The sequence below is a fragment of the Mytilus edulis genome, chromosome 10, assembly GCF_963676685.1.
Source record: "Mytilus edulis chromosome 10, xbMytEdul2.2, whole genome shotgun sequence".
Taxonomy (NCBI): domain Eukaryota; kingdom Metazoa; phylum Mollusca; class Bivalvia; order Mytilida; family Mytilidae; genus Mytilus; species Mytilus edulis.
In genome coordinates, this window is record NC_092353.1 from 60,955,900 (window position 1) to 60,981,341 (window position 25,442).

A 25,442-nucleotide genomic window follows, 5' to 3' on the forward strand; every position below is an offset into this window, starting at 1 on the left:
CGAGATTTCATCGCCATTTTCTTGACTTCCCGGATTGATGATGCTGTATCGTAAATATTTACATTTTTCCAATCATGAAGTTTGAATGCAACTGGTGAGCATGTTTCTATATCACAAAAGAATCATTTGTTCGAATAACCACGTGAAAAATCATGCCATTTTTCTTAACTACTCAAAATTTATTATAAAACTTGGGTGTGCCAGTGACCTGTTTTTGTTTTTCTGCTGTCATCTTTCAGGTCGAATCCAAGAAATGTAGACAGATTTGATCATTTCAAGAATATGTTCATAGTTACACATTCAATCTTTTCATACTGATCCCTTAAAGCATCTTCATATCTCAATACACAGCTCAATTCGTAATCAATCATTCAATGCAGCTTAGGGTCGGAATGTTAAATTATCCAGATAAATTTTTGTAAAGAGTAAACCACAAATAATGGTGTAGTCCTGAATTGGTTATCAGTGATGTGAAAGACCACTCTTAAGTTGGCTGCATTTCTGTCAAAACTTTGGTCTAATTGTCATATTGAACATCATTTTTGCGTTTTTAGGGCATCATCACTAATGTCACTTGGGCCAGTCACCTGTTCCATGCTGTCGCTGGGCAATCAATTGTAATGTTGTTCATAATTCTTAATCACTTTGTCTTAACCTGAACCTCTGTGAAACAATGCAGCGAGTATACTTACATAGCTAAATCCAATCTCACTAGGGAATTATGATTTTAGTACAGACGGAACTAACAACATGAACAATAATATCATGTATGGCGGTTTTTAAAAATAAAATGAGACAGATGCAGCTGAGATGCATTATATACTTGCAACAAATTTTATTATAAGATATATATGAACAGTACACTGAATTCATTGTTATGACCATGATGACATGTATGACTTTGATTACAAATTTTCATGGTTATAGTGGTATCAAATTAAAGGAACCAGAGTTTGCTAAAATTTATTTTGACCTTTGACAGTAAGACTGTCATGAATGACATGTCAGTCCCAGGGATTTCCATGGCCTGTTTAACGATGGCCCCCCCCCCCCCCCCCCCAGTGATATTGTTTGCCTCAAATTACAGCCGATATTCGGCTTTTTCCCCTAGAGGAAATTCCCAATCACTAAAAAAAATGGCTTAAAATTCCTACCAAAAAGTTAAACTTTTTCCCAAAACAGTGAAGGCATTGATAGTAATGTTTGTAAATATCGTATTCATGTCATTATTTTGATATTAGAAAGCACTTTTGAGATCCGGTTTTCTGATCAGAATCAATATGGTGCTTGTAACACAAGTGGTTTTCAATGCATTTAAGTACCAACATTGCTTCTGTTTCTTTCCCCTCTCCGAAAAGTACCTTTCAGGTTCAAAATGTCTGACAACCAAAATATCCACGAAAAAAAAGTGCAAAAAAGACAGCAAAGGTCAGTAAAAAATCGGAGATGTGTTTAGAATAAAATATACAAATTTCCCAATTTCAATAAAAAATATCGTTTTTCCCAATAAAAAACGGTAGAGGTAGTTTTGAAAAAAGACAACAATATCACTGCCCCCCCATCTTTCAAATGTCTTGCGCCATCGTCAAATGACTTGCACCATCGTCAAATGACTCGCACCATCGTCAAATGACTCGCGCCATCGTTAAATTGTCTTCCGCCATCGTTCAAAACTTCATCATTTTTTGTAGCCCGACACTATTTTTTTTATCATTTATAATCAAATGCATGTAATTGCATAACCCTTAGGCTTTTTATGTTATAATCCAATACAGTTCTAACGCCTGAGGGATATCCGGATTAAGATCGCTAATCACTTGTACCTGAGCTTGTACAGGTAGATCAACAAATCAGACAGGAGAATACTATCTGAGGATAGACGATCCATTTGTCGAATTAATCAACTAAGTTTCAGCAAATGATCGATGATTATGATAATTTAGATTAAATAAATAAATTAATAATACAGTTACAAAGAAAACAGTTTAAAATGTCGAAACACATGCTTTTTCTTGACTTACGCAATTAGCATCCCCCTTTTTTAAGAAGTACAAAATAAGACGCAAAACAGTAAATATTTATTTCATTGCAACTAACTCAAGTACTGCTGTAACGATAATTTAGAATTACTTTAAAAGTTTAAAAGTAAAAACTTAAATATTTCCTGTAAAGAAATATCGTATCGTAATTCCGAATTCATTTTGTATATTACAATCAATATTGATACATCCGTGTTTCCGGTTTGTATTCAGACTCGAAAGATGGATGTTGCACAGCATCAATTTGCCAGATACAGTCATTAAAAACCTTTTCATTTGTCAACGTTTGCTTTACAAATCTCTTTAACCTTTAACATAACCCGTACGAATCGTTTTGTTGTTGCTGCAAATCAGCCATACCGTTAATGGGTTATGAATTTGACAGTGTCCATGAAAAATAAGCTCCACATCATATGATTTTTAACCCCCATAACAATTACCAAAAATACAAGAAATCTACATGGGGACCTTCATGACAGCTTTTGGTCATTCTCGACTAAGGGGACCATGAAGACTTGGCATTTGAATGGTTAAAAACGGCAATAAATGAAAATATTGATACATTGTACTTCTAATTCTATAATGAAAATTCAAATAAATATAATTTAAATAAGCAATGAATTAGCATGTTCATCATTCCTTGTATGGAGGTATACAATACTTCCGATCGTGCTACACTGTACAGCATAGACACTGTTTGTAATGGTGAAAGTTCCTCCATCGTTCAATTTTCATCCATGGAGATCCCTGAACTGTCCTACAGTAAATTTTCCCTGAAATATAACAAATTGTAGCTTGCCGCTTTGGTTTGTTTATAATAAATTTCAGAAACCAGTACCAGAAAAAACGTACTAGAAATTGGCTGTGGGTACATTTGATGAAGGATGTAAAATAAACCATGTTTATATCATAGGCACTGCAACAGCCATTTTTGAATAGGTCATTTGGGTTGCTGCTTGCGATCAAAATACCAGATCAAGTATCACTTTGAATCTCATGACTCTGGAGAAACCACAACTTGAAATGTGAAATGAATTACACATTTTTTATTGTAATGTATGCAACCTTAAGCAAAACCACAAAATTAAATATCCACGAAAATGCGAGTTTTCCTCAAATCCATGAAAATTAGTACGTTGACAATTGAAAAATTATTGAATACACAATATTCAACATGTTCAACATGTTCAAAGGGACTGCTCTCTGTTATTACAGCTTTTACATTAATGCTAGCAAGACAAATCTTTGTTTGGCTTGCTTGCTTTGTTTGAATCAATGTTTGCTCAAGCATGGCAATTAAGATAGGCGGGGTTTCAGCTTGTGTACATCATGATACTTAAATTTAATTGGACGTTATGTTTGAGGTAAAGGACCTTAAATTTTAAAACATCACATGACAATTATTCTCACATGTTTCCTTACCTGTAAATATACGATACATTCGTCAAAATTATCTCCCTATTACGTCGATTCATTCTCACAATCGATCGTAGAAATGGAAGATAAATTTTTTTTTCGAAGATATGCATTGTCATCATCCAACTTAAAAGACTGTCGTCTATAACTTTTATTTAAAAAAAAAAGTTTTTCGAACACACCTACTCTGATTTTGTGATTCATTACACATGTTACATATGTATTTCACTTGACCTATATATTTCATCTTTTAGTACTGTGATTTTTTTTATGTTATAAAGTCAACCTGTAGCTTTGCTATATAAAAATGATAGAATCTGATGATGTATCAAATACTCTTGCTTAGTACGTTTTTAAGACAAAATATTCATTTCAAACGCACCCTAACATAAAAATGTGCACTCGATTTTCTCTTTTCAATACCCATTTTTTGGAATTTTTTCTTGAGTCACATAATGGAAGGGAAGACACGAAAGTAACTGAAATAACAGTTAATAAAAATATAAACTTTTTTTGCACTCGACGCAAAACTGTGGAAGGCCAGTTTCTCAGCCTCATACAAGAAAAAAGTTAATATTTCTCTTTCATTGACCAATTATTGTTTTTTTACAGGTAAGGAAACATGTGAGAATATTTCTCATGTGATGTTTTAAAATTAAGTCTCCTTATTTTTAAACCTCAAACATAACGTCCAATAAAATTTAAGTATGATGTACAGTGATGTATACAAACTGAAGTTCCGCCTTTCTTAATTGCCATGCTTGAGCAAACATTGATACAAACAAAGCGAGCAAGCCAAACAAAAATTTGTCTTGCTAGCATTAATGTAAAAGCTGTAATTTATTTAATTTCTTTTTGGAATGATCAGCAGTTATTTAAAGTAGGCCTTGTTTTACTTCAATATTTGGCTACCATTATATGTACATCTATAGTTAAAGAGTACTGGTTATCTTTTAACCATAGTCCATATTTTTAGATGTTTTATGGCCTTCTAGACAATAAGCAGGCGCGTTAACCAAATGGTTTTCCCAGTGAATTAACAGATTGTTCATGTTATTTTTTTAAATTCACAGGATTGACTTTAGAAATTTCACTACCTTTTCTAAAGTTAATTTAATTGTAATGGTTTTACAATTAATGATTTACAAGGCTAACGTTGTGTGTACAAATGTATGTACAAAAAATGTAAATTTTAATCTAATTCAAAACAGCATGGTCATCTGTCAGACTTGCATGTACATTTATAGTAAGGTCAATGAACCAGCAAGGATAACTTGTGCCTTTAAGTATGTAATTATCATTAAATTATTGATATAATTCAGTATTTCCCCAAAGCTGTGCTGCATCATTGTAATGTGATGCTTTATGGCTTGGATGTGATTTTATCTGAAATAATAAGTACCCTTCAGACAACATGGACAAAGTAAAGAGGACTTATATATTTGCATTCGGTCAGTTGGTCAGTCTGGAAAATCAGTTTTCAATGAAAACACATTTTTGACTTGTGTAAGTCGAAAACAAATAACTACTTGTTTATGTCTGAACTCTGACTGGTATTTTTTAATCATGACAAGTAACAATGTTGTATAAGGGACGACATCACAAGATCAATGTAAGATAAAAAACTTAATTCAAATAGTTTGGGGGTGGTTACATGTATCCGACATTGATTTTTTACATATATCTATATGGGTCAATCAATTTTTCCCAAATTAAGTTGAGGTGGGGGGGGGGGTCAGAGAAAAAACTATGTGAATTAAGTTTTTTATCCTTCATTGAACTTTTGATGTCGTCCCTAAGTCATTAAGTCAAGTTTGAATTTTATTATGATCTGTTGATTTTGTGGAGAGTTATTGTCCTTGAATCACAATGATGTGCAGGAAAACTGGAAATCCTAGCATAGTCAATTTAGATTGGAATTGAATGCTACATTTGTAGGTGCAGGGTTCGAACTATTAAACATCCTCAGTGTTGACAGACAAGCTAAAAAATATATTAACTACATGTACTTAAAACACTCATCCACACACATGACAAAAGCCCCTGTGAATTAGGAAGTTATGTAATGACCACACTTTAAACAATGTATATATATAATTGAAGACCAGTAATTAGGGCTATTAACTATAGTTTTAAAGGGAAGTTGATAGAATTTTTACTCTACAAAATACTCAAAATGAGGAAATGTGAAAAAAGGTGTTTTATTGCCTATTGGATTGCTGTCTCGTTGAAAATATACCTGATATACGATGATATATATACATCATATATATTCATATGCAACTTCAAAAACTTGAATATAAACTTCGAAACTTTATCACCATAGGAAATTGGATTTTTTCATCAATGTTATGAACATAAACAGATAATATTTTGAACATATTTAAAACTAAATAACTTTATCATATCAAATTCTCCATAACAAAGCTAGAGAGATATCGAGAGACAATATCAAAAAAATATCCACTAGTAAACATCTGAAGTACAAATGGACATGAATCAAGTATCGTGTGAGTTTTTAACTTTAATTTTAATTTTATTTGCAACTTATTAGTTACTCCTACTGTCTACATATTAAAATAAACTACATGCACTTGTACGGTGGTCTTTCAAAGACAAATACTTATCAAAGATTATTAAAAATGTTTTGGAAGACTGAATGTTGACCTATAGATATCTTGCTTTTTGTATTGCCTTTGGGTTGCTGTCTCATACAACATGTACCTATAATCAAATGATAATTCATTTATCTCCTGGTAGGTTTGTTCAATTCCAATTTGGATTAACTAGGATTGTCAGTTGTTATTTTCTGAGGAGACACCTTATTTAAAGCGGTTGCCATATGATATAGCAATCAGTTCTGAAAGTGATGTTAAACACCAACAATCTAAATGTATATATATATATATATATTATCTTATAAATATCAAAAACGAATATATTTCGCACACAAAAACATTTATAATCAATTAGTCTAATTCTCAGAGAGGTACATGTATTCACATTCTTCATTCATTTTTAAGTGCCTTCTATGTAATACTTAAAATACAATCGTAATCATGAGAAAATGGAAATGAGTTGAGATATATTTGAAGGCGGATTGTAATTACATCTTTATTTGTCTCTTCTTTTGTGAAGATTACTCAAGGGTGACATGTATTTTATTTACAAGGCTGTTGTCCTATACTTTATTGTAAGAGTTATATTTACGTTTTATTGCACACAATAGAAGATTGGAGGGTGATTAAATTAGACATATGAATATTGATTAAGTGAAAATTAGTACAAGTTTGACTGAAGTGTTGACAGATTTTTCCTGGTGGATGATGTTATTTAGAACTACATTTGTAGCAATAAATTTGTGAACATACATTGAACATGTACATTGTATATGACCTAACTTGAAGTAGTAAGAAATGAAAAGAAATAAAAAAAAAAAAACATGCTTACATTAAATTGTAAACATAAAATATAGTCTGCACCAAAAACTTTTTCAACTAATAGTCCGAAGACCAATATTCTGACATTTTTCTTATCATGCTTATGGGCCAAACAAATTTTTGCAAAAAACTCACTAGTCCAATGAAATTTTACTAGTTTGGGGCATCGGACTAGTGCCAGTAGTGGCTAACTGTGCAGACTGAAATGGTAATGTTTTTTAAAGGCATGAAGCAAAATGAAATATAAAGAGTTTTATAGGGTGTTTTCCAGTCTTTACGAAAATAGTTAGGACTTGTTTTTAATTTGCTCAATTTTTTCACCTCAAGTTTGTTAGAAGGCCAAATTTATTTTTTTCAAGATTCATTACAAGAAGTCCCAATGATAACTTTTTGGTAGGAGTTTTGCAAGGATCAAAAGATGGAAGGCTATGTCATTGTGTGTACAAAGAGGTTTAACTTGAACATATTCTTTTTAATTTGGCCTGAAGTTACAAAAATAAGTTTGCCGAAGGTTAGGTGCACATGTAGCACATGTACAACAACACAACTGCATTGTATTATATTTTAATGACCATCATCAAAGTGGTGAGATGACACAAAACATCATAAACATACTGAAGTTAATAAAATATACTTCATACATGTATCTAAATATATACTGGTAATGGGTCTGTACCAAACTGTCTAGACTAAAGTTTAAAAAAAGACAGTGTTACTTTATATATATATATGTACATGCACTATTATGCATATTTTAGGGGCCAGCTGAAGGACACCTACGGGTGCGGGAATTCTCGCTACATTGAAGACCCATTGGTTGCCTTCGGCTGTTGTTTGCTCTATGGTCGGGTGGTTGTCGCTTTGACATATTCACCATTTCCTTTCTCAATTTTATGTATATGCATGTTGATTTGAACACGAGTAAAACTGTAAGTGGAAACTTCTTGTTGGGACTTTTTAAATGTTATGAATGTAATATAAGATCCTTGTAAACAGAGTAAAGAAAATCATAACAAATTTCCTCCTGCAACATCTGATATAACAAGCTTCATTCAGTGACCTTCCAAGGTTGTTTTTTTTTTTGTTAATTTCCTTAACAATAATTAAGAAAAAGAAAGGGAGAAAAATGTCCTCCATCCATTTCATTGGTCTGTTTCTCAGTGTGGCATCCATTGTCCTGATCTACATGTAGTATACATTATCGTTTAGAAGCCTGCATCTGAGTGCCAGATTTTCTTGTTTGTGTTAAAGACTCATTGGTCATTGGTGGCCTTTGACAGTTTTTGGGTTGTTGTCTCTTTGATACATTCCCTGTTTCCATACTCTAAATAGTTAGTAATTGTATAAGATACATGTACTAATAGTTTGTCTACCAAGTTTGTAAGTTGGTACAGCTACATGTATGTATGTGTAAGTTTGGTTTCCTCTTATAGTAAAATTTGCAGTCACATCATGATGTCATGGTACTTAAACAGTAGGTGTGGTTAAAACCTATACGAACAAATATAGTCATATTTCTCATCATGCTCATAAAAAGCTGCATATGTACATGTATATATTATTAAACCGCTATGAAATTTCAAAGTTGTGAACTTTTAAATGAATTTCACTATTTAAGACTATAATGGAAACTTTTGTTTGTTGTGTTTTCAAAACATGCATGTTCCCCTACATGAGCACAGGTAAATCATCCTAGGTGAAGGTCATTTTGGGTGTGGTTTTAGTTAAATATTGAATTGACATTATTCATTGTTATATATATTTGAAAGGGTTGTTGCAAGGTAGCTTTCAGTATTAGGCAAAGGATACTCTTATCTGAAATACATCCATCTGTGAATTAACTAGTGAACATGTATAAGGCTGTTCTTCATAACTGAAATAATTATTCATATCTTCTGATATTTATCAAGTTGCAGTTTTTGTAATACAATTATTTTAAATTGAAGGTATTGTTTTTTAAATGTTAAAAAATCATTTAGTAGTCATGGGGCATGTACACTGAGCTTCTTCATTCCAGAAGTAAAACAGTATTTCTGGATATACCATCTCTGATACACAAAATATTGTCTGAAAATACAAGACCAAATAATTCATGTAATCATGGTATTACTAGGACTCAAAAGTACATGTTGCTTATCAGAGAAAAAATTGAAGTTGACAATTTACTTAATATAAAACTGCAGAGCTATCATAAAAAATAAAAACGACAGTCAGACACAAATTATTCTCTGTGCAAGAAAGTGATGAACAGCTTTTCAAAACTTGGTGAAAAAAGTGATATTTTTTTAATAAACAGTCATAAACATAAAAACTTAAACAGTACTTCATCAATGTTGTCCATGTTGTCAATTTTCTATTTAAATGTACAAATGTCAAGTTCATTTGATATTGTAAGATTAACACATCCCCTTAAGCATATTACAATGTATTAAAAGAGAGATTATCAATAATAAATCTTAAATGGGTATTTTTACATATATGGAGTTAAAGGCTATTAGATTAGGAACGAGAAAAAAAGCTGTTAAGCAAATGTTAAGTGATTTTTAATTTATTTATAAATGGTATAATTAAAAGAAGATTGAATCATTTTCTTGTTCGTTAGTTAGCTAAAGGGTTTAAGTTTCTAAACAATGCAAATTCTTTTATGATTGAAATTTCACCATGTTCATTGGGAAATGTGAATTTAAGTTGACAACATTTATGGTGTTTATGTTTTGTTATTTTATATTCATGTACTTGCATTTGTTCATGTAACAATAATCTACTCTTGTAAAAATAGACGATATTAATCTTGTTCTGGATTGTGTAAAGATTTATAAATTAGATTTAAAGATAACTGGGACAATCCATAAGATTTTATCTTTACAGACAGACTATTATGTATTTTCCAATATTGCACTTGTATCCCGTTAAAACTTCAGTGGTAATTGTGTAGGGACATTCCTCAGTGTATATCTAGGCTTATAAACAGGAAATATTCTATTGAAATCACTTAACGTATGAAGAAGTTATATGTTGTACATCAGGAAATATTGAATATCGTATCTATGAGATTTAGTAGAAGATATACATTTGTAAACGTTCAACCCTTAATCCTTGTAATGGTCCTTAAGCTTGTAAATGGTCATTTGTTAATTGTATAAGCATATACTGGTATATACTCTGATTATAAAACTAAGCATTAAGAGGTAGCCTAAATCAGTGAAAAGTTTGTTGGTATTCTCATCAATTTAGCAAAAAGTCTGCATTTTCCAATACATACCAATGTTAGATTTAGGAACTTAGAGAAACTGCAATTTATATAAATTATTTTCATTTGTGAGCATTTTGTGTTTGGATAGTATATCCACCTAACTGTAAGATAATGCTGTTTTTCTTAGTTTAAAAAAAGCTGTTCGTGATGTTTGAAATACTATGATGACTTTACCCAGACGATAATGATGATAATACATGAGGAATTAAATAAAATATGTACTTTTAAGGAACAAGGAATTAAAAGTTTTTACTTCTGAATATGGTTGAATGCTTCTTGGTTTTTTTTGTTTTAACATGTATAAAGACATAAAAGATATTTTAAACTCTATAAACAGTGTTTTAATTGTTTTAATTTATGAAACTATAGTGCAAAAAGGACAAAGAAATATAAGGAAAATATTTGATAACTTTAAAACAAACATATGTTTGTACTATGTTTTCTTTATTTATTTTTTTTTCGATTTCAATGAAGAAAACAAAAGTACTGATACAAAATGTTGAATTGCTTCCAAATTTAGTCCTGTTTTTATAATTTTCATTAATCTAAAAATAGTATTTATAAGTCAGTATGTAGATTCAGGTACATGTAGTACTGATTACATAATATTGAGGAATCATTCTATATTCATTGTATATCACCATCTCTCTTACCTCCATCAACTAAAAATCTGTCTGATTGAATTGAATTGAAACAGTGCTGTACATGTAAAAAAAACCAACACCATACAAGTCCTGATATTCATGAATATAAATTACAGTAAGAATAAACAGTGATAAAAGATAATTAAAAACTTACAGAAAAAATGTGTCACATTTTATAAGTAGATGCAAAAATTCTATTTAGTCCTGTTAAGCAATATCAGAAGTTGGATTTATTTTAACAATAATTTTTTGATGACTTAATGTAAAAATGTATTATAATTGCCTATTTTCAGATGATTGTACAACATGCCTTTCATTCAGCGAGGTATAGAACCAGTTAATGTCAGCCATGTTGAGGTTGATAAATCAGTCGCTAACGAATTAGAATGTGTGACCAACCACACTTTGAGTTCTGTCATTCAGCAGCTCAGCAGCCTCAGTCACCATGCTGAGGACATGTTTGAAGACCTTTCGAAGGAGGCCTCTAATTTCTTAGGAAGAGCCAACCAGTTACAAAACCGAATTGATCATCTAAGAGATAAAGTGAAACAGCTAGATGCAGAAAGAGAGCAAGGTAAACTAGAACTAAATGGTTTAGAATATATATTATTATATATTATATATACATCTCAGCTGCTATACATGTAGATCACTTAAATGCAGTTTAATTTTTTGGCTGTTTTTTCGACACGTAATTTTATGCAAATTTGAGATTATTTCATGTATTTTGACGATTAAACTTGAGAACTGCTCAATTTCTATATTTCAATTTTTTTATGTTGTTTCTCAGGGCAAACATGACAAATGGATTAAGTGTTGAATTGGTGATTTTTAGATTTAACAAGTTTTAGTCTTGAATTTATGATCAATGTTTGTGTTGCATGTGTTGTTTACGTGCCATAATTACATGAAAAAAAAGTTTTATTTTACTTAATTGCTAATATTCCTATTTAAGGAGGCTCGCGGGTATAAGATTTTCAGAAAAAAATAAACATTAATTTTTCATTACAAATTTTATTGATTACCTTAAGTAGCTGTTACTTTATCATATAGTACAAAAATCATTTCAAAAAATCAATTCTTGTTGGCCCCAGCAGACTTTTAAAATGTAGATATCATTGAAAAAGCTCCAAATTATCTCCCTTTGGTGCAAAAATGCCATTTTTTGGCATTAAAATTGAAATATCTTTTTAAACTCATCGGTGACCTATATTTTTTATTGTTGTTTTCGAATAAGCTGTACATAAACTAAATAATTGTAAAATTTTAGCGATTTCTGTAATTTAGTTCTTTTTTTATTTCGATATTACCGCTATTTCTCCTATTAGTTCAACAGAAAAAATGGACATTAACAAAAATGTATGCTTCTTTCGAAGGCAGATTGTGAGCGTAAATGAACGGTGACCCCATTTTTTTATTTCATTTTTCTATTAAGTATAAGATAAAGTTCATTTATAGAAAAATATAGAGAAAACCCATATTAAATAAAAAAAATCATTTAGACCCGCGAGCCCCCTTAAGTATTTACACACTTTACTCATGAAGAAAAGTCTTTTTTTGACCACACACATGTACATGGTCAGTTTGGACACACCATAGGGAAAATATTGGTTACCCATTTAAAATTTATACATGTTAAAGCTGATAAGACACCTATTTATTTTTCTTCATTCATATCATTAGATTGTTGCAAATAGTATTTAAAGAAAATTGATATTGACTTTGAAAAAAAAAGTAGTTGGGTGCCTACAATTAAAGGTATGACAGGTGGAAGTGACAAAATTCGCTATTATTATATTTATACCTGTATGGCATAAACTTTAGTTTAATAATTTATGTTATTGATAACGATAGATGTATACTTATTTAATAAAAATCTATTATAAGTGCATTTCTATTTTTAGTTTCCTTACAAGACATACATTTAAGAAAACCATATAAAAGTTCAAATCAACATGATCAACAGGTTGTTTCCAGGGCAACGATACCAAAATCTATACAACAGGCATATATTGAATGTACAAGACCTCCTGCGTTGGAGAAACTTAATGAGTTCAGGTATTTAGAAATTTCATATGGATTAAATTAGTTCAACATTAATGCAGGTTTTCTAAGGTAGTGGATTTGAGTTTGGAACAGTGATCATCAACAGCATAAACAGCATCTTGTTTCAAACCTTACACACTGATTTACTAGTTAAAGCATGTTTAGTGTGACAGTTAAACTAACTAGATATGAATAGAAGGATATAAACAGCTACCCAATTACGCACACAAAACAAAAAGCTTACAGCTTCAAAAAATAGACCATGTGTCTATGAACAAGATGAATATAAAAAGCTCTTAATTCCCTTTGAAATCTGGTAAAATGAGAATTATTTCACATAGAATTTTAAATCTATACTTGGTAAATTTGAAAGTGCTGTTATACATGTTATATTGGTTGAGTAACAAAGAAAATGAGAAATCTTTGTATTCTTCAGTCAACTAAACATGAACATGTACACAATAAAACAGGAAAAAATGTATTTTTGGATCTTTTTATCATCTTAAGTAAAGATTTATTGTTATAGATATAGAAGCAGATGCTTTACCAAGAAGGAAGAAAATTCCTTTCAATCTGAGTGTTAATAATTTGTCAGTTATCTATTTGTTTACTTAGATGACATAATCACATTGTCAAGAGAGTCTATTGAAACATGCTTTTTGTCAATTAGTTTTTCACCTATTTTTATACAAAATATTTTGAGGACTTCCTTGATGGTAAAATCATACTTGATGTGCATTGCAATTAAAATTTACATACTGATATTATTTAATTTATTTCAAATTAGTTAAACAAATTTATTAAAGATTCAGGCCATGAAAATTGAAAAGATTAAGCTTATTTGAAATAGCCTATTTTAATAATCATACCCAGCTTTTGTCCTGTAACTGAGGATTTTGGGAGTATACATACAGTGCTGTAAATGCGAAAATTATTTGCGTGTTGTGAAAATAGCGTCAGTACAAAAATTAAAAAACTGGCATTTTGTTTGCTTTATAAAATGATTTAGAATTTCCTGAAATCGCAATAATAAATCTCATATTTGAGCCCATTGTTTAAAATAGCTTGCCATGTAATAAATCTACATGCTTATTTCTGAATTTACAGTAATCATGGTAATCACAGTAAAAATTTGGGGTCAATATATAGGTTCCCAAGATCATTTACATTAAATATAATTGATTATTTTCTCTTTTCAGAGAGGACGGCAAGGACAGTATGAAGTTCTACACAGATCCTGGGTACTTCTTTGAATTATGGTTCTCAGATATACAGAAAGATATCGAACAAAAGAAAACAGAATACAAAGCAAAACGAAAGAAGGTTATCATCTGTTATGTTTATTCTGTGTCCCACTAATAAGTCATTATTTGCTTTAACTTATTGGATTGGGAATTTCATTATGACTATCCAATTGAACAATGCAAAACTGTTACAAGTAATCAGTAAATTTTACATCTATATCTACATAATACTTCTTAACTTCAATATGTTGAAGATTACATGAAGGCATGTTTACTACATTAACGATATCTTCATACAATGATGAAACATCCGCATCATCATAATTTCCTCTCTTTGCACCTACAAAGAGAAAAGATGTCTCATATCACAAATACAAACACTAAAGTCTGAATTGATATAAGAATAAGGAAATGTGGTATGACTGCTATTGAAACTACTATAAAGTTCAAATAAAGTGGATGTAAGCAATTAAAGGCAATCTACCTTCATCAATCAGAAAAAATAGTTTATTTATTTACTTGATCAGTCCTGGAATTTACTTGCTTTGGTATACACTGTACATATTCATTCAAGTTAATTGTAGGGACCTTATACAAACAAAGAAACTGAAAAAAATTAAGGGGAGATTATTTAAACCTGATAAGAAAATATGAATTTAACAAATTTACTTATATAAGTATATTATTATCTTCTTCTTCATGTAGATGAAAATAACTTTTTGAAGTAGTATCCTTGACTGTCTTATGTCAACAGAACATCAAATGTGTATTTTAAAAAAACAATGTTTATTTATTTTATAGTTATTTCTTGGTTTTATTGTTGATCATACAAATTTCATCTTCATAATTCTATTTCTATATTTTAGCAAAGGCCTAAAGAAACGAAAACAAGAGCAAAACCTAAAGAAATTAAATTAATCAAAGAAAAATATAAAGACAGAGCACAAGGAATAGAATTTAGTTCTGAATATCAGAATCCCCAACAAATTTTGAAAGGATTACCTTCTTCTAATGCGACTTCTTTATCTAGTGCTGACATTCAAAATAAACCTTCTCAAAACCATGTTTCATCGCCACAGCAACAAAATGATATAGATCCTAGATATTCACAAGTAAGTAAATATATATAAGAAGATGTGGTATGAGTGCCAATGAGACAACTCTCCATCCAAAAGTAAACCATTATAGGTCAAAGTATGGTCTCAACACGGAGCCTTGGCTCACACCGAACAGTAAGGGCCCCCAGAAATGACTATTGTTAAACCCTTCAAACAGAAAAATGAACGGTCTAATCTGTAAAAAAAAATATGAGAAACACTCATGAACCTCTTTTAACAAATGACAACTACTGAACATCAGGTTCGTGACATAGGACAGGTGCAAACAAATACAGCTGGTTTAACATTTTAATAGGTAAACATGGATAAAGCAAAATTTATTCTTTTTTTAAATTGCATAAGTGGAATGTATTTTAACTATCAGAAAATGTTTCCACAAAACCCTCACTAAGGTTATGACCTATTACTTGTCAAATTTTCAACTCGTATCTTTAATTTTTACATAATATTAGTTCTAGATACATATATCATGTTTATGATTTTAACTTTTGTCATTAAGAAAAAAAACTCCTGACTTGCAATGCATTGTAATTGAATACAGAACATAATTCATTTTGAATTATCTCCTATCTATCACTAAAAAGTATCAATACCTTTAAATTATTGTGAAGTTTTCTCAATATGAATAAGGTATCTTCTTGAGTATCACAATAATAAAAACTTGCATTCTGATATCAAATATATATAACATATAAGAAGATGTGTTATGAGTGCCAATGAGACAACTCTCCATTCCTGTCAACCAAAAATCTGTGATTAAACTCACATTTTCGTTAATTCTTCAAAAATAATAAACATGATAAATGCAAGCAATGGTTTTTTTGATTGACAGTAATAAAGAACAAAGATGAAAAACATTAAAAATAAAGACATACCAACATTACTTAGATATTAGGGACGACATAAAAAACTTAAATCAAATAGTTTGGGGGGGGTAAAATTCTGCAAGTTTTGCATATCTTAAATCGATTTTACATATATCCCTATTGGTAAATTAATTTTTCCCAAATTAAGTTAAGAGGGGGGTGGGGGTGTCGGTGAAAAAACTATGTGAATTAAGTTTTTTATCCTACATTAAACTTTTGATGTCGTCCCTTATGTAACAACTCTGAACATCTTTATTAGGTCTTCCTTCACTTGAAAACTTGCTAACTTTTTACATATTTTTTTTCAGGCACATGCGAACAAAAAGTCACAGTATATGAATGGTCCAAACGAATTACCATCAACTCAGGACCCACGAATTAGTCAGATGTCACAGCAGCATCAACAATATTACGATCCAAACATACCAGATCATCCTCAACAACATCCCAGTCATCTACACCTTCAGCAGCAACATCAAAGAGGATCACGAGCACCGTCAATGATCAGTCCTGCTAGACCGCAGCAAGCTCCTCCTCCCCCTCCGCCTTTTGATCCAAACAGTGACAGGATGAGAGGGCAAAGAGACAGTTTGCCACCTCCTCCTCCCCCGCCCCCATTGGATTCTGACAGTTATAATCATAAGTCATACACGCCAAGTCCGCAGATGACGAGAAACCAACAAATGAATTATGACGCAAGAGGGGAATCACCGCAAGCAGGCTCACCAGTACGACAGCCTAGTAGTTATTCTTCTAGTCCCTCGAGGCGAACACCAGATCATCTACCTCCGCCACCCCCTCCTCCTCAATTCATGCCAGAGACACCAATAGAAATTATGCCGCCACCTCCAATATCTCCGCCACCAATGGATGGAGGTGCTCCACCACCCCCTCCTCCTCCTCCCCCTCCTCCGCCACCACCCCCAGCAATGTCAATGCCTAATGGACATGTGAGAGCACCTTCTGATGGGGTGTCCATATCATCAACTAATAGTTCGTCAACGATAGGAAGGACAGAAGTTGAGCAACCCCCTGCACCAGTGGAAACAGAAAGAAGTGCTTTATTATCAGAAATTAGAATTGGGGATTGTAAGTATTTCTAAATGTTGCAGTAAAGATTTTTTTTTTGGAATGCCTGCCATTTAAACATTTTTTTTAATTTTTAATTTGAGACATCAAGGATAAAAGACTGATTTAGTTACTGCAATTAGACAGCATTGATTGATGAGGTATTGTTCAATGAGACAGCAACCAAAATATGCAGAAAACAAAATATTGAAGTAACATGTTTTAAAGTCATTACTATGAGTTATCAGTGACTATTGATATTTTTTAGAGTTTTTAAAAATAATTTTTACATTAGCAACTTAATCAAGAGCAAAGAAAGATAACTTTGATTGTTTCAAATTGTAGTCTGTACTTAATTTGAGAGCAATTTTAAGGAGAAACATCTTGGAATACTTCTAGCATTTTTTACTTGCAACTGATGGAAGGCGCCATTTGCCATACCATACAAAGCTGTAGTCTTTATGCCACTGTTTACATTGTAACAGAACTAACTTAAAATTACCAAATTTCAAATACATACAAGAAAACTGCAAAAAACAAACAGTGTCTCCCGTGAAAAAAAACATTTAAAAAAAAAAAAAATATTTTCTAGTTATTTGTATTAGTAACTGCATCATGTGTATCATTGTGTACTATACATGTATTTGGTTTATGTTTTAGCTAAACATTAAATGTAAAAAATTGTCTTAACTATAATCACGAGAATTATGGGAGAATTTAGTGAAATCAAAACAATTTATTGTAGTGTTTTGTGATTGATTTGTACAAAATGGGGATAAAGTTTGATCGTGCTTGAGAAAAGAATAAAACATATATTTTCTCATTCAGGGATGTCAAAGTTAAGAAAAACAGAAGAGAGAAAGAGAAAAGAAGAACAAAAGAAAACACCATCAGGACGATTTGATGTGCATTCAATTATGAACCGGGCATTTGAAATGAGACGGAAGGCAATGGAAGCTAGTGATAGTGAGGGCGGTGAAGAGGACTCAGATGAAAACGGTGAAGATGAATGGGACGAAGATTGATAAAAATTATGTGAAATTAGAAATTTTTAATGAAATTTGTGAAAATTCTTTGAAATTGTCATGGAATTATTTTAAACGATATACTATAGATGCAGCTGGTAGGAAGTATAAATGCGAAGTGTATACATGTCAACTACAAAGCCTGTCTTGCTGAGATATTTGAATAACTTTACTACATAGCTACAAAAGATGCATGAGAAGCTCTGTCTGAATTTGTAAATTCTTAGTTTAGGGCTAGCTCTGAATTCTAACGCATGTATGAAAGAAGTGTTAGAAAAGCTGTCAGATTAATTGACTTGCATATGATAAGCATTAATTGTTAAGGGATGTGATTTTCTGCAAACACAATGATATTCATCCTGTCTAGCTGGTAGCTATTAATTTGAAATATGTCTTTCCTATATTGTGAATTTGAAAGCATATTATTTGACAAATTACCTTGAATGTTCAGAGAAAAGTTAAAAGTCATGATCATCTGATTATTTTCTCTTTATTGAAATATGTATCAGAATAATATGAAGAGTCCCTTTCTGTTGACATGGAAAATTTAGAAATTACTTTTTTTTCAAAATTAAACCTGAATAGGGAAATTAACTTTATGATAGAATTATTATGTTATGGTTCTCTTTCTTTGAAAATATTTGTTAAGTGTCAATATTTCAGGTTAATGATCATTTATTTAACCCTTAGAGTTTGCTCAAATACAGTTAGTTGTAAAGAATTATTGAATTAGTTGGCTTTTATGGTCATTCTATTTAATAAGCCTTGTCTATGTGATAATTGTTTTCCCCACTTGTAGTTTGAATGTGAATTTATGCTGTCATTTGTATTAAAATTGTGAAAAAATACAAAAGCAATTTTGAAAAGCTCGTCCCAGTTACTAAATAGTAGACCCCTATTTAATGGTACTTCCATAAACATCATTTTTTTTAAACAGATTATACTTCTTAATAATTATTAATGGCAGAGCTAAGAAAGTGATGAATATTTGTAATTTTGGAAGTGTCTGTTCTTCAACCTTTAACTAAAGAATTGTTTAAGCTACATGTATGTTATTATATTTCTGTTACAGAAAACATTTAAAGTTGATTTAATATAAAATTGTGTAAACAGGGCATATATTGGTATTAAGTTCATGTATTACAACTACAATGTAGTTTTATGTAGACCTACTCTGTACATTTATAACTAAACCCAACTAGATGTATACAGTTAAATTATTTATACAAGTTATATAAATTTTAAACATTGCCATGAAGCTTATTGTTATTTTTTGTTTGCCTTTTTTGATATATAAATATATAAATGCATGAAAATGCTCCTGCCAGTAGAAGCTGAATGTTGCAAGGGTACTATTATAATTATCATATGTAGCCAAAATATTGTCTTTGTATACTATAACGTATATGACTAGTTCAAATTATACAAGTGATGTTTTTACACAAGTTGAAGTACTTAAATATATTTGTTTTTTTAAGTTTCGGTACAAAAATTCATGAAAGTCTGGTTTATGTAGGCCTTGGTTTACACATATTTAATTCTTACATGTTTAAGATCTTTCAAACACATCAGTAAATCTGTATACAGTAAGTGCGGAATAACTTTTCATTCTCTCTTAAACATAAACGACAGTAAGGGCGTAATATCATTTGAAAATGATAATTAAACTCCATTTGGGTCGTCCAGTGATGATTGCAAATCTTCAAATACAGTACTGTAATTTCTTGATTGTAGTGCAGTAACCCTACAGTATAGGATGATCTGTTACAATGTACATGTATTACTGTCATATTTTCATCATACTACAAATGTCAGTGTTATTATATCTCATAAAAATTGTGATTTCAGTTGGAAAGTATTAATGAAAAAACTCAGGGGATATCTTTTTGTCTTTAGGAAAAGCACTTACAATAAAGGAAAAATACTATAGATTAGTGGATAGAATAAGTGTCTTAAGTCATGGTTCTATGTCTATTAAGACTGTTAGTCTCATGGCATGGTCTTATATTTCACTGGCCAGAAAATAGGGCTAATTGTAATTTTTGTCACTCCAAATTTGTATGTTTGTTGAGTTAAATGTGCATGCTCATCTTTTTCATAAAATTGAGTGATATATGTGTGTAATGTGTGAAAATTGTGTGATTTATATATGCAAAGTGCTACAGTTATTATGTAATGGTACTAAATAGAACTATATAGTTAATTGATTTAGGTAAACCATTTAAATATTTTCGACTAAGTCCAAATTTTGAATTAATACTTTGAAAGATTAAAAAAACTCTAAACAATAATTACTGATGTAATAAATACACATATTTTTTTCTACCTAATTGATTTGTTTTTTCCTTTGTTTGTTTTTTATACATTGGTGCTTATTTCTCTATTTTTAATACTGTTTGATTTCATTTTCTTTCATTAAAAATGATTTCAATTTGAGAGCAAGTTTTCCTCAATAGTGCTCCAGGGGTTCTTGTTTCCATGGAAATATTTTCTATTGGAGAATTACAAAGTGGAACATTTCTAATAATCTTTATAATGTATAACATTAAGATAATAATTTGATAAAAGGGACTGATCAGCAATTAATGTTGTTAAGTGAGAAATTGAGAAATGAAGAAGACAATTGAATTTTTATGTACAACAACAAATCTATTATATAACTTTTTAAAGATGCTAAAATTCTATTTATAGAATTTCATTAAAGATCTCTGGCATTGTGCAATTTAAAAAAACAAGAGATAACTGTATTATAATCTAGCTATATTTCTTCCCTCTAAAAGTCTGAATTTCCATTCTTTGTGCTCTAGTTTATACCAATTGATTTCTCTTGTAGGGCTATTTCTCTCCATAACTTTAGAACTACTTACATTATTCCTAGGTTTTTTAGTTGGTATTTTTCTGAACAAATTACTATCAGAATCTCAAAATATTGTAATTTTCAGTAGAACTTTGCAGCTATCTGGGTAATACCATGTCCCTTGTTTTGATTTTTGTTCCGTTTCAATTGTTTTGTTTGTTTGTTTTCATTGTTTTGTTTACTGCTGCTTATCAAGTGTACACTAGAGTCTTCCTTCATTGTACAAAGTTGTATATATAGAGAAGTATAGATATAGATATATATATATAAAACATCTTATTTAACAAGTCATGTGCAATATTTTGTCTTATTGATGTGTACATTAATGAAGAAGTTAGATTGAAAATTATAGTAGCCTAACTCCCATAGTTCAAAGGTCAAATCTGTGTAAAATGTAAACTAGGTTGATTTTCCCTTATAATAAAAAAGAAGGTATAAATTGATAAGTTTGGTAAGAAACATAATCCAAATGAAATAAAATACAGATAGAAAAATACTGATAGAAAAGTTTGTCTTTATATAACAGCTGATTTTTTTTTCAATCATCTGAGGTTTATCTGAGAAAACTTTACTTTGATAGTTAATTTGATGTTTAATGATTATAAATGTACTTTTGCAATAATATACATTTATTTGTTCCATTCAATTTCCAGCACTTTTTTTTTATATTTCAATAATGTTTCCATCAGTCAGTCCTTTACATACATTCATGCTATAGTTTTGGTTTTTACATTTTCTTTACTTTTCTTACAAGGAATGTATCATTATTGTGAAGTTTTTAAATTAAAATATAGCTGAAAAGCACAGGCTTTATGAAGACCAACTTTGTGACAATTTTTTTCCCATTAATTTTGAGACCTACTATAATATCAAAGATTAAACATAACAATTAAAGGAGAAGGATTCCTAAAAACAGAAGTGTCAATTAGCCGTTTCAGAATCTAAAGAATCATGGGTAATTTCATTGTTCGTACCCCAAAATGAAAATAACGCCACATCATTGGTTAAATTTTCATTGTTTATGACATTTTTAACCAATCAGGACGTTTTGGTGTACACTTTTGAAAATATTACCCAGGATGCATTAGATTCTGAAACGGTGAATTGGAAATATTATAAAAGAGTCATTATGTGTATTCAGGATTTTTTAATTTTCAATAAACAGTTGTGAGTGTGTGGTTTAAAAATTATAGCCATTGTGGTGTTGTTTTGTGACTTTATCAAATAACTACACACTTTCACAGGATTTTTTAATCACATTATTTAAGTCTAAATTAAGAAACAAACACAAAACCACAGAGGTATCTCTTCAGTTACATGAGTTTGTTAATCTGAAATTAAAAATAGAAAAACAATATCAGAATTTTGTATTTGTATTATACCAGCTTCTTTCCCCTATTTCATATCACCCCTAACCATATAATTAAATAGATAGTTGTGTGCTTACCAACTAGGATTGAACAAAATAGAAAGTTAGATTTGAGCTTAATTTGTTTTTAAAGGGCATAGAATTGGCTTACAAGTTTTATAGGGACTCTGACATCATCTCTATCTTTTCTGATTATTTATTCAATATTTGCAGGCTCTGTATTTGAATATTTTGATTGTTTACAAACACATTTCTGTAAGAGATTTGAAGAAGTCTATACCAAGTTAAAATCTCATTTTGAATTTAAAAAAAAAAATACAATTAAATTTATGTAGTGCAAACCAACACAAACTAGATATGAATTTACTGAAATTTCATGTGGGCAGAAAATTGCCAGTGTAATTTAAATTTTCTGATATGATAAAAATATGTTATATTTTAGCCTGCACATATCTATATCAGAGGTAACTTGTCTATGTGGTATAATATCCCATCATTACAAAGTCATATCTTCTAAGAAATCATTTGTATCATTCATATCATCTAATCATTAATTTTGCAAATCATTCCCTGTGAATTTTGTGAAAATTTATTGTGATATTAGTGTAGCATTAATAATAACACAATTTGATCTACCATGGCATAAACATGGTATATCTTTTTCTCTTCATTTTGCATATATGCTCACCTTTATATTAGTAACGTATTAATGCATATGTGTATACACATGATACAGTATTTACACAAAATGTTTGGTGTTCTTTGGTATTTCTTCACAATTTTCAATATTTACAAAAGTAAATTGGTTTACTTTTGAAATTCTGGAACCCAGATCTCTGTGAATGCAAAGATTGCTACTCTGCAATACAAAAACAGAAGAAAAAAAAATCTTGTCATGTCAAGCTTTATTTGATAGTTTACAGTAATTTTCAATATTCTAAATAAACCTAAAATTGTGATGAAGAACCAAGAGCAATAAATCAGTACTGCCAAATTAAAAAAAATTCTTGTACACTATTTTCTTCATACTTAAAGAATTCTATATGATATTGATAAAAGCATTTTAAAATGACATATGCATTGTTCATAATCAGACTTGCATGTATTTGTAATATTTTAATATATTTTACAATGAATAAGCATATTAAAGAAATATTACATATAGAGTTTTATATATAGAATATTATTTTTTGCGGTTTTTAAACTTCACAGAAACCAAGAATCTAAAAACTTGTCAAATTCACATTAAGTTTAAAACAAGTATTGTCTATAATTGCTTTTACAACACAAATGTTAATATCTGAGATGCAGGTTTTGAAAATACGGATAGAACAGCTGCCTATAGCTAGCTTACACTTTGTTTGACAAATTTTCATATTCTGTTTTGTTTATGTATGAAAACATCATTCTACTTCTTGCAGGAAGCCTACAAATGGTTAAAATGGAGAACCATTTCATTTTGAGGCTTTCAATATGTCTGTAGTTATTGATCATTATTATTAAATAAGTAATTAGTTGCTATATGTGGCCATAACATTAAAGTTATATATGAATGTTATTGTACATTAAATTTGTACATTTTGTATAGACTTGTGCTGTAATAATAAATGCTGCTTACAAGGAAATTATTTCAATTATTGATCACCATCTTTTATCAATTAAAACCTTTTTATGTCCCTTCATGCTCCTGTCTGTCATTGTATTGCCATATAATGCTCACAGAATACTTGTTGTTAATGACATTTCAGCAAAACCAAGATTAAAAATGACTTGGTTTTCCCTATTTATGACAGTATTGAAGAAAGTAAAGCCTGTTAATTTATTTGAGGTAACAACTGTTTAGGACATTGAGTGTTTGATAAATTGTTGTCTACTTCCAGGATCAACCAATTATTGCATATAAATATCTATATTTAATTGAAACAATTGAAAAATCTACCTCATGGCCATTTACTAAGCAGTCATCCCCCTTTTTGTTGAGCCTGTGACTTTTGTCACAGAAAGCCTGACATAGGGATAGTGATCTGGCGGCAGTGGCGGCGTTAGCTAACTTCTTAAAAGCTTTATATTTTAGAGGGTGGAAGACCTAGATGCTTCTTACTTAGTATATAGATGCCTCATGATACGAAGTTTCTGTCAGTCACATGTCCCATGTTCTTGACCTCAATTTCATGGTTCAGTGACTACTTCAAAAACTACTAAAGTCAATCATTGTCAAATTGTTCCCTATTGTAGTATGATGATTGACTTTAGTAGTGTCAACCCTGTGATTATGGCCCGTGTATATAGCAAAATCCTAAATACACTGGTAAACTTTGGTGGTGTGCCTGTCAGATGAGGAACGTACAGATAAGATAATAGGTAACAGGTAAATGTACTATTGGTATCGGTATCGGATTCGACCCGGAACTTGTTAATTATTGGCAATATTAATTATGTGGAAAACAAAAGGGTCTGGAGTGGTGTAATTTTTAATCTACACCATTGTCCTATATTAGCTATATATAAAGTTGAATTCTTTGATTTGTCGTTTTTACCCGATGAAGGCTGACACATTGGACCTCGTTATTTTAGTATTATAGATAGGATAACTATATTTGGTATGTGTTTACCTTGCAAGGTCCTCATACTGTCAGATAGTTTTCACTTGAACTCAACCTCATTTCATGGATCAGTGAAAAAGGTTAAGTTTTGGTGGTCAAGTCCATATCTTGGATACTATAAGCAATAGATCTAGTATATGCGATGTATAGAAGGACTGTAAGGTGTACATGTCCATTTAGCAAGTTTCATCTGACCTTGACCTCATTTTCATGGTTCAGTGGTCAAAGTTCAGTTTTTCAGTTCTGGTCTTTTTTCTACTACTACATGCAATAGGTCAACTATATTTGGTGTATGGAAATATTTTATGATATATGTATATGTCAGTCGTGCAGTTTTTTTTACCTTTACCTCTTTTCATGGTTCATTGCTCAGTGTTCAGTTTTGGTGTTTTGGTCTGTTTTTCTTAAGCTATAAGCAATGGATCAACTATTTTGTTGTATGGAAGAATTGTAA

General features: G+C 30.6%; 1 protein-coding gene across 1 annotated transcript; it reads left to right on the top strand.

Annotated features, from left to right (window-relative positions):
• On the top strand, window positions 1-24,010 carry LOC139491652 (actin-binding protein WASF2-like). Its single transcript, XM_071279441.1, has 7 exons — window positions 1-94; window positions 11,086-11,366; window positions 12,697-12,850; window positions 14,038-14,161; window positions 14,949-15,194; window positions 16,375-17,155; window positions 17,963-24,010. Exons 2-7 carry the CDS (start codon window positions 11,099-11,101, stop codon window positions 18,157-18,159), a joined length of 1,770 nt encoding a protein of 589 aa, XP_071135542.1. The 5' UTR covers window positions 1-94; window positions 11,086-11,098; the 3' UTR covers window positions 18,160-24,010.
• Window positions 24,011-25,442: the final 1,432 nt, after the last annotated feature.

Coding starts and splice junctions, on each gene's coding strand:
- LOC139491652 (XM_071279441.1), top strand. CDS start 11,099: ATGCCTTTCATTCAGCGAGGTATAGAACCAGTTAATGTCAGCCATGTT. Junction 11,367..12,696: donor AGATGCAGAAAGAGAGCAAG/GTAAACTAGAAC, acceptor TTCTATTTTTAG/TTTCCTTACAAGACATACAT. Junction 17,156..17,962: donor AGAAATTAGAATTGGGGATT/GTAAGTATTTCT, acceptor TTTCTCATTCAG/GGATGTCAAAGTTAAGAAAA.